Genomic DNA, 15,369 nt, shown 5'->3' with positions numbered 1-15,369 from the left:
TAATTCCCTATTCATTAAAAATGACACAAAGTCTGTGAATGAAAGAACTATAATTTGTATAGAATGGGAAGGACGGCATACTGTATAATGAATTCGAGTTCTTTATAAGATTATTGAGATGAATCAATCAATGTTATAATGTTTTGTTATGAATTTGATTATAGTTATTTTGGTTTAATGTTATTTACATATCTAATGGTGAAATTAAAGAATGTAAGATTCATGAAATTAATTCAATAAGCGTTATTATTTGCTCATTAACTACATCTAACAGTGCAAACTGCAGCTAATGGGATCAAATCTGCTAAAAAAAGGAATACGAGTAGGTATAATAAGAATGCCGAGAAATACTGTTTTCATTACTGATATTTAACGTCCATATATTGAAAATCCGAATCAGTTTAACAATTAAATAAAAATACTAGATGAAATTTGCGAAAACAAGAACGAATTTCTGAAGGTGTATTTATTTCTTTTTCTGGTAACAAGCCAATGCAGGTATTTTCTGGGCAAGATATGACATTGAAGTGTCTCGTATTCATCAAAATTATGAAATTTGAATCATGTTTCGTTCGAATCGATAGAGCAAAAGATTCGAAAAACTCAAAAAATTGGAAAAAAGTCGAAGTGACAGTGGAGAGTCCAAATTTCGAGTGAGGGTATAAAATTGGAAACTGAGCAACTTTTCTCTTTGGCATTTTCCGAAATTTACAAAAAATTGATTTTTTGAGGATTTTCGAAAACAATGTCAAATTTGACAGGTTTAGAGTAGCACATAACAAAAGGGAAGAAGCTGTTTTTAACTAATTTCTCAAGCACAAACTAACTGCGAAGTCAAATTTTCATTATATCTATTAAAAAAACTTCCATATGTCGCGAACTTTATCTGTGACACTGTATGTGATAGATTTGATCGATACTTGATAAAAGATCGATAACGTATTTCAGTAAAATTTTATAGTGAAATTTTCACTGGACAGTTTACAAAACCGCAACAAATGTTTCGATATACATAGCTTCTTCAAACGTTTTCATAAAGTATGATTGATGCAAGACCCAAAAACCCATTCCGTTGGTCCTAACTTCAGGAAAAAATTTCACAATTCAAAAAATTCGTAACATAATCCAAAAAGTTAGGTATAAATATCAAGCAAAGAGAAATATCTATTCCTCGTTTTGAATTTGTTTTGAAAAAATGTAAAATTACTGAATTCAGTACTAATCTTAATTCTGACTCACGTTGATTGATTAATCTCTCATACAATAAGAATATATGAAGTGATAATATGAAATTAAGGCATAAATTTTGCTAGTATACCCTGAAAATTTACATTGAATACTAATCTAGGAAACATCATTGTTGTCAGTATAAAATCTAGAGAGAAAATCCAATTTGAGAGCGGCTCAGGGAGAATGAAATATTATATATTAATTCTGATGAGATGATTTCAAGGAGAATCTACAATAAAATGAAAAATTTCTGTACACTTTTTCAGTTGTTTTCTCTAGAGAACCCTATTATTTCAGCCTTCTATCACAGTTGAAAAATTAATAATACTTACATCTTATTCATTTGATAAATATATTGATGACAGAATATGTATACTGAGAAAAGTATTTGTAGATTGAAACAATGTGTAGGTACTGGATTGAAACAGAAACCACATCCCATATATCCACGTCTACATTTACTGTTTTCTTATTAAGCTGACTATTTTTATTTTATTTTTATTTCATTGATCACTTATAACAAACTTACTGATATTGTAACTACTCGCTGAAGAATTGAACTGGCGTTTTGTTTTTAAAACTAGCGATAGTTATTTTCCCAATAGATTCAATTTTTTTACATTGCAATGTCATATTGATTCTGAAACTCCATGTTAAAAACCAAATTGGGGATTAATAGTAAATAAAATAATACTGGTTTTCTTATAGTGTTAAACTAGTCATTTCCTGTAGTTTTGAGTTTCGTTTTCATCATTCACCATCAATCATAGCACTGAAATTAATATAATTGTTGAATATTTCAGACTGGGATATCAAGAATGTATGTCAGAGGCTATGAGATTCATGGTTGAAGTCGAGGGTCATTTTCCTCGTGAAGCAGTTTGTGTGCGATTACTAAATCATCTACAAAAACATTGCGAGACGATTTCCAGGGCACCTTCTTTCACTTCCAACAGACATAGCTCTCTTGGAACAGAACACATTGTACCTACACCAAACACTAACGAACCAGTCAGGAACGGCACACCTGTAAAAGTAGCGGATTACTCTGTTTCTAAAATTGAACCCGAAACTAACAACAATGGTGATTCTTATATTGCCAGATCGACTAATCACCCAGTTGAGTCTGACTATGAAAAACATACGGAAATCAACGGAATGTCCTATAAATATAAGACGAACATTAAGCTCAGATTTTCTCAGGATGTTAATGGTGGGCTTGAAGCTTCCAAGCGGCAGAAGTTGGAAAATGGACGAAGAAACTCTCTCACAAGTATTGAAAATCAAAGGTGAGTCTAATTTTTATTATAGAAAAAAAAATAGTGCGAGCATAAATGAAATGTCTTATGTAAAACAAATGTGATTGATACATTTATTGCAAGCAAACATATCCTTTGTATAGCAAAGCATGTGTCGCGGTTTTTGTGTTAGTTATTGTTAATATGTATTTTCATCTAGTGTTGGGTAGTTCTATTCAATTAACTCTCATTTTGTTCGGATCTATATAGAGATGTATACAGGCTGATTCACGGTGGATGGCACATTAGACGTTTCTGGTGAACCAGACAACGGATCACTTTGAAAATTTAATGGAGGGCATATTCGGACATTCTCTAGCCAACTAAAATATTTTCGACAATGCGGTGTTGCCGCTTCTATTAGAAAGCAGTAGCAACTTTGATTTTTCAAATGGAACACTCTGCATATAATATTATTTTTGGAATCTCCAACAATTGCCCGACAACTTTTCTTGATATTTCCCTATACCTATCTGTTACCGTTTTCGAAATAAAAATTAATTTCAATTTTTTTCTTCGAAAATCATGACTTCTAAAATGCCGATATCTTTTAGTTAAGAAGTACTATGATATCGAAATTTGGTTTGGAGTTAGATGATACTTGGACACTTCCCACACGTCAGCCTAATCTCCGTTACTTCAATACAGGGTGGTAAAAAAATACAGTTTTTTCGTTTGCTTGAAAAAGTTGCTGAAATTTGATTATTTTAAATGGAACACCCTGTATATTATTAAAAATTCGGAAAGCTGCTGAAATTTGCTTTCTTTCTATGCATATCATACCTATACCTAACTAGTCAAGTTTCGGACTTATGAACATTTATTTGTGAAAATGTCCCTTCAGAATGGTATTTCCATTCGGTATTTGGTAAGCAGGCCATGATTACTATTTGACAGTAGCGTTGTGACATTCTCCTAATAATATCGACATTTTCGTCACTTCAGAAGTTGCAAATACCTTCAAAACGATGGAACAAAACTATTCAAACGAAGTTCTTATGAATTTGTTTATTATTTTTGGACAGTGTGACAAAATTATCAGCAGAACATGTAGAAAGTTCAATGAAATGTATCCGAATCTACCGCCAATGAACCTCAAGAAATTTATACGAATTCAGAACAATTTCAATATGTTTGGATAAACTTTAAAAAAGCACCAAGAAACTTGAAATTGGAAATATTGATATGAATAATTATAAAAAAGTAAAACAATCATGTGAAATATTTCAAAATATGTTCGAATCGCTGGCCGTTCACTTCCAAGCACTTTAAAATGCGGGTGTTGACTGCTTTCGTGGTGCAGATCTGATTTCATTGGGATCCAAATCTTCAAATGTTTGGGCAATCCTTTCTAACAATTCATCTCTCGAACGCACGGGTATTTTGTAAACTTTTTCTTTAAACATTCCCCACAAATAAAAATCTAATAGATTCAGATCGGGTGATCTCGCTGGCCAATTCCATGGTCCCAAGCGCCTCATCCACCGATCGTCAAATAGTCTATCCAGTTCTGCGCTCACTTCTCTTGTGCAATGTGCAGGAGCTCCGTCTAGTTGGTACCAACAGTTTCGATAATCTTCGAGTGGCAGATTATCCACGAAACTGTCTACAGTATTCTCCAAAATATTCAGGTAGCTTCTGGATGTTAATGACTCCTCGTATATCACGTACCTCAATTTGTTGTCCATCAACATGCAGAAGACATTAAAACTAAATTTTTCTTGAAATCCGGCTTCTTTTGTGACGTGAGGATTTTCACTGGACCAATAATGACGATTTTTTCTATTGAAAATCCCTTCTCTCGAAAATTTCGATTCATCAGTCCAAATAATTTTATTTAAAAAAAGTGGATCTTCTTGAATGCGTGTCAACAACATTTCACAAAATTCTACTCTCTGTTGAGGATCTTGAGGCTTCATTGCTTGAATTTTGGTGAATTTATAATCATGTATTTCATGTCTTCGCAAGATTCTTTGAACCGATGAATATTTTATACCCAAATCTTCTTCAGCACTTCTTATCGATGACTCGGGAAATGCGTGAAAATATGCTAAGAAATTAATCTGGTTGTCTTCGAAAGTTACGGGTCGAGGCAAGTTTCTTGGTGCTTTTAAAGTTGATCCAAATGCATTGAAATTGTTCTGAATTCGTATAAATTTCTTGAGGTTCATTGGCGGTAGAATCGGATACATTTCATTGAACTTTCTACATGTTCTGCTGATAATTTTGTCACACTGTCCAAAAATAATAAACAAATTCATAAGAACTTCGTTTGAATAGTTTTGTTCCATCGTTTTGAAGGTATTTGCAACTTCTGAAGTGACGAAAATGTCGATATTATTAGGAGAATGTCACAACGCTACTGTCAAATAGTAATCATGGCCTGCTTACCAAATACCGAATGGAAATACCATTCTGAAGGGACATTTTCACAAATAAATGTTCATAAGTCCGAAACTTGACTAGTTAGGTATAGGTATGATATACATAGAAAGAAAGCAAATTTCAGCAGCTTTCCGAATTTTCAATAATATACAGGGTGTTCCATTTAAAATAATCAAATTTCAGCAACTTTTTCAAGCAAACGAAAAAACTGTATTTTTTACCACCCTGTATTGAAGTAACGGAGATTAGGCTGACGTGTGGGAAGTGTCCAAGTATCACCTAACTCCAAACCAAATTTCGATATCATAGTACTTCTTAAATAAAAGATATCGGCATTTTTAGAAGTCATGATTTTCGAAGAAAAAAATTGAAATTAACTTTTATTTCGAAAACGGTAACAGATAGGTATAGGGAAATATCAAGAAAAGTTGTCGGGCAATTGTTGGAGATTCCAAAAATAATATTATATACAGAGTGTTCCATTTGAAAAATCAAAGTTGCTACTGCTTTCTAATAGAAGCGGCAACACCGCATTGTCGAAAATATTTTAGTTGGCTAGAGAATGTCCGAATATGCCCTCTATTAAATTTTCAAAGTGATCCGTTGTCTGGTTCACCAGAAACGTCTAATGTGCCATCCACCGTGAATCAGCCTGTATAGTGAGTAGGTAAATTATAGAACAAATTCACTATTTCCAAAATAATTTACTATTCAGAGAATATTTTAGATTTTCAAAAGGGTAATTTTTTTTCAAATTGAAATTTGGGTCACTTGATAGATCCTTTGAAATTGATTTCATCACTATATTTCAGAAATAACATAATCCGTGTCTATATGACACGAATTAGTTAATATTATTATTAGTTAATATTATTAACAGATTATAAGCTGCAGCAGTCAAATGTTTTATAGGAAAATTACCTTTTCTCAAAAAAAATCCATGCAAAGGAAAGAAAATAATGGATTAACACATTAGTCAAAATATAATTTTGAGTACATATTTTAACAAAATCCCGAAACACGTCAAATTTAAATTATAATTTGACATACTTCAAACAAAAATACACTCATAACTTATTGCAATATAATCAAAACGTATTTCATGTTGAGGAAAGTAAGCCAAAACTATAGCAATGTTCTTTTTAGATGGTATCCTTTGAAAAACTGTAAATAATTTCCGTGGCTACGTTTGTTTAAAACACCTTGTCAACTTGTTTTGTATGTTACAACACTACTTGTCAGCATTTTACTTTATGTTTGAAGTTCGTTAATTTCAAGTCTGACAAATGGTTAGATTAACGGAAATGCATAAAATAACAGTTTTTCAAATGATTGGTTACGGAGATAAAACCCGAACACAACAGGAAGTAGCTTGCCTATTTCATGAGACCTTTCCTAATTTACCGCCCATATCTCAAGAAACAATAATCAAAATAGAGAAGCAGTTTCGCGAGCTTGGTCATGTGGGGCAGATAAAAACGCAGCTGCCAATGCAATGAGTGATGAATTCAAATTAGATGTGATGCTTGAGTTTGAGGAAAACCCGCATACATCGAGTAGATAAGCATCCACTACATTCAATGGCACTCATACATCAATAGTAAACATATTAAAAGAAAATAACATGCATCCCTATAAAATAATACCTACTCAGGAGCTCATGGAAGACGCTTTTGATAGAAGAACTTATTTTTGTGAGCAAATGATGGACATGTTAGACAACAATATCATCCAATTAGAAGACGTTATGTTTTCTGATGAGTGTACTTTGTCTCTTAACGGTCATGCTAATCGGCAAAATTGCCGCTACTGGTTAACGGAAAATCCTCACTGGATAAGAGAAGAACACACGCAATACCCTCAAAAGGTTAATGTTTGGGTATGGATTGTAGGAAACCATATCATTTCCCTTTTTCATTGAGGGCAACTTAAATGGCGATAATTATTTGGCACTACTTCAAAATGATTTTATTCTAAGTTTAGCAAATTTATATTCTGATCCAGGAAACCCTAAAGTTTCAGTGAATATGATATGCTTTCAGCAGAATGAAGCACCACCACATTATCAAGTTAATGTCCGACAATACCTCGATACAACATTTCCCAATCGGTGGATAGGGAGGCGAGGATCGATTGAATGGCCAGCACGATCACCTGATCTTTCATCATTAGATTTCTTTTTATGGGAATATGTAAAGAGCAATGTGTACAAAACTAAAGCACTAGTGGTATCAGCTCAACAAAATGGCCTATTTAGTGAGATGATTTGATATTATCAATAACAGGGAAAATTCATGAACGAATCGCTCAGAAAATATGCAGACACGTGTTTATGGCACAATGGTTGTCATCAGTACGGTATTGCCAAGTGCAAGGTCAGGCAACACTTGGTTGCGAAACAACACAAATGCACGGAGTCATCAACAGAAGCCAGACGTACTTTGTGGTTCCGGTCGGTCAGGTTTCCACGGGTTGGAGATATCACTAAAGTCACCACAAAGCAGCTTCATCTACCTGCGTGACCTCCGGGTCCAGTATACGATATAGATGCTAATTTAGCGGATTTAGGGAGTGGTATTTAAGTTGGTTATATTTTGAAAGTCTGTTACAAGCGACTGAAGGACAGTGGGTCATTATATGAGAAATTAAAGAATCTAAATGCTTGAGACTTACTTTGAATAAACATGTAAGATTCAAATCCCATGTAAGTAAAGTTGTTCAAAAAACAAAGACTGCAGAATTCAGATAAATGTCGGACATATTTTAAGACAAGACTTATTACTGTGTGAAAAATCAGAGTCCAGATTTTTTTATTTTCTCTGTATAGTTATACCGAAGTGTCTCAAAATAAATAATGTGAGAATTGATTTCTGTGACAGCTTATAACAGAGAGATTCTTTTCATAGTTATCACTTTCCAATCCAAGATAAATGTACATCTCTCCAGTTTGCATATACTCTTTCAAAGCCTTCAAGTCCTTAAGAAAATATTTTTTTGTTGAGTTCAAGGTTATTAATTTAAAATGGTGAATAACCCCTTTCATATAAAATAGATGGATAACCTTCTGCCTCCTTATGAATAAAAAGGTGTTTCACCGATTAACTAACTTCATTTACATTTTATCTATTCTGATCATGGTTCTTTAAAAAAATGTTTGATTTTTCATCTAGTTCCAGCCACAGTTCTCCTCCAAGCAGCGAACCTTGCACCAGAATCTCAGACAGCGAAAATACACACAGGCGATCCCCATCAGACAGTGCTTTATCAATGAACAACAACCTATTGAAGTTGGAACCCCCAAGAAACGAGATGTTGCCCAGATATTCCTCTCCTAACATGAAACACCTCTCAACTCAAAGTGACTTGAAACACAATTTCAACATACCCATATTTGTTCTGCATGCAAAAGGCTCCTACTACGTACCTCTCACTATCGACTACAAGACGTTACTCCCGTTTTTACAAAATTACGACATTTTGGAAGTTATGCCCACAATGCACGTGCTGCATCCGGTCACTATAAACGTCAATTTTTCACCAAACTTCACCAACGACGTCACAAGTAAATACAAGAATGAATATAATAACAATTGGCAGTAGATTTGTGTGGAAGTACTAAAAGGCTGTGATGGTCAGGGGAAATTTCAAGACTGATAAAAAAGATTACATAGTCTGTATAAACCAGGTAAAGTTTTTATTTTGTGTAATTCTTATACACAAGTTAATGGTTGAGAACTGATTGAGAGTTGCATATTGTGGTTTGTCTGATGGCAAGTAGTTTTTTTGCTTAATTTTGTGTTACATTTGGTGAACGAAAACGATGATGTCATCAATATTTTGCACTCAAAACAATTTATCTCTGTTTTATTCTCTCTCTTTAAGTACTATATATTTATTCTTATGTCATCGGTAAAACACAATGGTGCAACATGTTATAGAAAAAGATTTGTATTGTGGAGTTATGTTGGCATTGTATGTTGAATACGTTTTTGGTATATTTCATGTTAAGACAAATTGTAAATAGTTCAACTATCTACACTATATATTATATATGTTGAATGTTGTTGAAAATGTTAAATATGTTATTTTTATAACCATATTTTATAAACGGTACATAATTTTGAATCGTTTTGTCCAGGAAATATGTACCTTGAAAGCAGAAAGTACCTGCTTTTCATTTATTTCTTAACATACATACAAGTGTTTTTTATTCGTCTGTTTTTATAGAAACAATAAATTTGAATTTGAAATAATTCATTGTCCGTATTCCAATAATTCAGTACACCATTATTTTTAGTACAATCTTACAGTACGGTCAATGGATATTTGCACATGCATCATCTATTTTTGACCAAAATACGTCAAAGTAATGTAACCGAAATTACGTTGCTAATTCTTCAAACAACCTAACCTTTAATTGAAGAATTTCTTTTATTTATGAAATTCGCTAAAATGTTCACCTTACGATTTGATATTTTTCATTTATTATTATAGGTATAAATACTTTTAAATCAATATTCCATTTACGATATCTGTCAATCTGAATATTCCAGTTTGCAGAGCCGTTTCCAATTTGTGGTTAAATGTATAATTACTGAATAAACTTTAGTTTAGAACCTGCAGTTCATCAGTTGTGAAAACAACTATTTGTGTGATATGAAAGTCTTTAAACTATAGAAACTTTACAATGAATATCATAGCTCTCTATGATGTACTGACTGCAGCCTGAGTGCAAGCAATCAGTCGAAAGCAATTTGGCAAGTTGAGGACGGAAATTCAGTCAGTGACCCAGAAACAGTTGCGAATTTAATCATTTCTTATTTCAATAAAGCTCCTCATCAAATTATCAATAAAATTTCACGTAATACAAATTTTAAAATGAGCAATAATTCACTCTTCCCAGAACTGTTTGTTGAAACAGAATTACTCGCCTTGTTGAAAAGAAAATTACAAAACAAAACCTCTGCGGGCCCAGATAAAGTACCGATGTTCATTCTGAAGAAAATCCTACATATCAATTCAACCATTGGTTTTTCTGGCGAAAATTTTATTTGTTGAAGGCAAAGTCATTCCAATATTCGAACATTCAGTAAAAAATTATAGAGCGATTACAGTGTCCTCCTCATTTTCAATAATATTTGAATATACCGTTTTAGAACGTCTCATGAAATTTGCAGAGCAACACATATACTTTTATAATCAACAGTTTTTTACCAGACTGTGACTTGAGAAGGACAAGATAAATTATATGCTCATTTAATTAGTGAATTTACATTACAATGGGTTAAATCATTCATTTCTAATCGAAAACAATTTGTCAGCGTAACATCAAGAGTCAACTCATGTATAATACAAAAAAATCTGAACAATCTCCTATTTATATAAGGGTTCCACAGGTATCCGTGTTAAAAACCAATATTGTTTCTGCCCTATACTAAACTAATGAGAAATTATTTGTGTTATCTTATAAAAATTTGAGTAATATGTCTACATGGTGTAGCACAAACTATTTGTATTTAAACATTTCTGAAACGCATATAATACGATTTTATAATCGTCAGAAAATATGCAGTAAACCTGAAATAAAAATTAATTCAACTTTAATGGAGAATGTCGAGTCAACAAAGTTTTTGTGGGTCTTTGAAGAAGAACATCTTGGCTGGAACTATGGTAATTCCATAGTCAGGAAACTAAACTCGATTTACTGTCTATTGAGAAAATTGAAAACTGTATAGTCTCAGTCCCAGATGACACAAGTCTATCACACACAAGTTGAATCAAGGCTAAGATATGGTATCTGTATGGTATCTCTTTGGTCTAGGCACCAGATGGTTTTATTGCAGAAAAAGATTCTTCGTATCATAGCCAGTATCACCACTAGAAACTAATGCAGTAATATTTTCAAAACAAACTAAATTTTAATTTTGTGTAGTCTGTTCATTTTTGAAGTATGTGTATATATTTTCAATAATAGACACCCTAATCCGTACATAGTAACTTGACATTTGTGTCAATTCTTGCTAACACTTAGGCTTGAGAACTCATTTCAATAGTTTAAGTGAGCTTCAAATGAAATTTAGAATGAATATTTCTCATTCTAAATTTATGATAGCTTATTTTATTGTTCTATGTATTTATTCCTAGTTTATAATCGGGAAATATTGTGACTGTTTCTGTTGATACTCTCTACATTTTGGAAATGAATTTATCATTATTAAGCTAGCATTCAAACAAGAGCTTTCATGGATTAAAGCAAACGTGAATGGTTTTGTCTTCATTTCTCATTTTTAGAAGAAAATGATGCTTTATAAAAGTCAGGTATTGATGATGCATGTGTGTGTAATGAGTGTATTAAGTGTATAACTGGAGTTTTTTCCAACACCAAACAGTTATTTTAACACTTCAACATGAGTTTAGATCACCAAGTGATCATTTTCAAGAGGAGGATCAAACTAATCCTTTTTACAAAGTTTAGTCTCAAATTCATTTTACAATGTGTCCTTATGTAATAGTCAGGTAAATCTAATAATTGAAATATTATTTTAACAACTACATAAAATTAATTTCACAATATTGCCTTATCTACTAGTTTTAAATTATTTTTTAATTTTACAATATCTCCTTATGTAATAGGTAAATCTAATAATTAAAATATTATTTTAACAAGCTATATAGTATACTATTAGGTATTGGTTCACCGTCGTTATTCATAATATTAATATGTTTACATATTTTTACACTCTCATAGGCATCTAGATGCCTGTTATTGTTAAATTGTCAAACTAATCTATATGAACTGAAGTCTATGGAATGGTTTTGATGAAATAAATTATGGGTGACTGCTGATTTTTCAGGTCTTCCCTATTTTAAGTATGCTAAGTGTTCCTTATATCTTATTTTAATATATATTTTTGTCTGTCCATAATATTTTGCATCAAAATTGAATGTAAGAACTGCGATGCAAAATATTATGCACACAGACAAAAAAGTATATTAAAATAAGATATAAAGAACACTTAGCACACTTAAAATATGGAAGACCTGAAAAATCAGCAGTCGCCCATCATATTTTGCAACAAAACCATTCCATAGACTTCAGTTCATTAAGATTAGTTAGACAAGTTAACAATAACAGGCAACTAGATGCCTATGAGAGTGTAGAGGTACGTAAATATAATAATATTATGAATAACGATGGTGGACCAATACCTAATAGTATACTATATGGCTTGTTAAAATAATATTTTAATTATTAGATTTACATGACTATCACATAAAGAAACATTGTAAAATTAATTTAAGGCACTCGAGACGCAGGTACCAAGAAGAGGTACCTATGGTATAAATAAGAAAAACTTTGTATATAGGATTAGCTTGGTCTTCCTCTTGAAGATGATCACTTGGTGATCGAAACACGTGTCGAGGTGTTAAAATAACGGTTTGGTGTTGGGAAAAAACTCCAGTAATATTCATTACTACACCAAAGGTTCCAAACAGTGCATAACAAGTGTATTGTATTTTATAACAAAAAATCAAGAGTTCATCTAAAATTATCTATTTTTGGTAGTAGTAAAAGTAATCTATGATTTTTATAAATATTTTTAATGGAGCTCACTAAGCCTCAACATAGTCAATTGAAACCAATTGCCATTTTATTGTTGATTTTCCGTTACTAATCTATACTTAGTATTTTAATAAGAATACTGGAAGGTTAAAGCCTATCCCAATAAATACAAATGAAATTTTCGATTCTGGTATTATTTTTAAATTCAGCTGTCTTGATGTATTTAGTCAACATACTGAACATTCAGTGGACATTCAATGGATACCCAATGAACATCCCCTTTGGATATAGCAGATATATGATGTTCTCTCCAAGGATATCTTATGGATATCCAGTTGATGTTCTGAGAATAAAAATTAGTACGTCTGGAAGTAGAAGTGGGTTTGAAACTCCATTATCAATCTTTTTAATTTCATCTCTAGAAGACCATTTTGAAAGAAAACAATCAAAACGTAGCGATATAGTCAGTGAAAGTCTTTACCTAGTATGCAAACGGTGGCTATTACAATTTTTTTAATACCTAAAATAAACGTGGTCAAACATTGTTAAGTAGTGTGGAGATTTCAGGACATGAGATTGGCAAAGTTAAATTCAAAAATCTTGAGTAGGCCAATGCATGTTCAAATTTCGGAACTTGTTTATATTATATTTCATTTGTATATCGACAGCATATTTTTTGAAAGAGTTCTATTTTGAATGAACTGAGGGGCATCTTCTGAATGTTTATTTCATATCCTGATGTATTCTAACCTAAATTGGACATGAATTAGGTATCCATGTGATATCCGGTGTTGTCTAGGATCTAGATAGTAGTATATTGTTGAAAGTGAAATCTCTACATGTGAATGTGTCACTGTATCTTTCATAATTTAATAAATTCCAATTCTGAATACCACTTGAACATCCTGATATTCCTTCATGAAAGAATAAATTTATATTGTCCTATATATGTTATGATTTGAGAGTGATCTTGTTTACAGGGCCCATATAAAGAACATAACATTCCTACTTCATGTCCTTTTTGAAAGAAAATAATATTTGTTGAACTAGCTCTGACAATAGATGGCCAGTATTAGGATTCTTGTGTGAAATTTAATATTTATTGATTGATTCAAATTTCTTCATGCTCACATCAATATAGTTCGAATATATTCATATATAATCAATAAATATCAATTTTCATGAAAAGTTTCATTGATTTTTAAACTTACAAGGAATAGTTTCAAAGTTGGAGCTTCTTTTAAAATCTTTTAAAAAACACTATTTTGTGAGTAAAAATTACAATAAAAACCAAACATTGCAGTTACAATTTATTTCCAGACCTTTTTCATCTCCTTTCAGTCCACTCTACTAATTTATGCCTTTCTTTTGTTTCATGTCCTAGTCTCCGAAATATATAATTTTTCATAATGCATAGATTTGAGCATTTTTATTGGAAAAAACAATTTTTTATGAAATTTGATTACTTTATACAGGGTGTTATGTAATGAGTGTCCGATATTTTACAGGACGATTCCTCAGTTATTAGGTAAAAAGTTCATACAAGCATGGGTCCGCAAGGCCTTCATTTTTGACATACATGGTGTCAAAAATTTATTTTTATTTTGGTTTTTCGTGAATAATTTTCCAAATAATGTCGATATTTGGACAAAAATTGGTATTTGGAGACTTTAATATAATGAATTCAAGTTTGGTTTTAGTTAGGAAGTTAATTGTAGGGGGCGCCACCCACAGGCCTTGGTCTCTTTTGGGGCATCACAAATTTATCATGCATGTATGTATCACATTTTCTAGAAAAAAAATCGATTCCTTTATTATTTTTACGTGAAAAAGGTATGTTTCTCAAAAGTCGCGAACTCTTTGAAAATAAAAGTATCGAGTATGCTAGTAAGTTTATTCCAATGTTTGTTTTTGTATTGTCAAAAATAATATCTTGACACATAGTTGAATTGTTTTATTTATTATTAGTGTGACTATTTGTTTGAAAATGGTAAACTTTACCAATGCAGAGTATCTGTTTGCACATCGGACGGTAAGAACCCTAGCAACCGAGGAATCAGTTCTTAATCTGGTAGGAGAACCCCCCGAAACAACCCCCATATTCTGGATGGAAAATTTTAATTCATAATTGATTATATCCCTACCATATTCAGAGTTCGGGCACTTCTCACTCCTTACTTTCCATTTCCCATGCGATACAGAAATCACATTTCCAAGAACAGTTATCTTTCAACGTGTGGGCAGGGATTAAATGAAGAGAGATATCATCATTTTCTTGAAGAAGATTTGCCTATTTTACTGGAAGATGTGCTGCTTAGACCACAAAATCATATGTGGTTTATGCATGACGGTGCTCCAGCATAAGGTGGACATTTTGAACATTTATTGAGTTTTTTCAATTAGATCTGTATCTAGTGTTCCATTATTTATTGTTGATCAAGAATTAGCGATTGAAATATTTTTCAGTTGAATAGAAAAAAAAAAGAAATCAAAATTTTTTCATTTCGATTTTGACAAACGCATGAGTCGATTAATTTAAATCAAAATATCTCGAAAATGGCTGCTTGTAGCGACTTCTGACAATTTTACCTTTTTCACGTGAAAATAATTGAAGTTTCGACTTTTCTTTTAGAAAATGTGATACATACATGCATGAATTGAGTGTCAAACTAAAATCAAATTTGAATTCCTTATGTTAAAAAGTACCCAAATAACTATTTTCGTCCAAATATGGACATTATTTTAAAATTTATTCACGAAAAATAAAAAGAATTTTCAACGCCCTGTACCTATCTCAAAAATTAAGGCCTTGCGGACCCATGTTTATATGAACTTTTTACCTTATAAATAACTGAGGAATCGTTCTGTGAAATATAAAAAAACTTTTGTCCA

General features: G+C 32.0%; 1 protein-coding gene across 3 annotated transcripts in view; it reads left to right on the top strand.

The window, feature by feature from the left end:
• cwo (transcription factor cwo) overlaps window positions 1-13,779 on the top strand; it is a 67,990-nt gene extending 54,211 nt beyond the window's left edge. For all 3 annotated transcript variants that reach the window (XM_074173649.1, XM_074173648.1, XM_074173650.1), the window contains 2 exons: window positions 2,034-2,519; window positions 8,084-13,779. In XM_074173649.1, coding sequence (XP_074029750.1) covers window positions 2,034-2,519; window positions 8,084-8,513 — 916 coding nt within the window. In that variant the 3' untranslated portion in view covers window positions 8,514-13,779. The remainder of the gene's footprint in view (window positions 1-2,033; window positions 2,520-8,083) is intronic.
• Window positions 13,780-15,369: the final 1,590 nt, after the last annotated feature.

The sequence above is a fragment of the Leptinotarsa decemlineata genome, unplaced genomic scaffold (genome assembly GCF_025532065.1).
Source record: "Leptinotarsa decemlineata unplaced genomic scaffold, Ldec_3_MD MMD2_tig00000251_RagTag_RagTag, whole genome shotgun sequence".
Classification (NCBI taxonomy): domain Eukaryota; kingdom Metazoa; phylum Arthropoda; class Insecta; order Coleoptera; family Chrysomelidae; genus Leptinotarsa; species Leptinotarsa decemlineata.
This window is presented reverse-complemented; position numbering and strand designations above follow the sequence as displayed.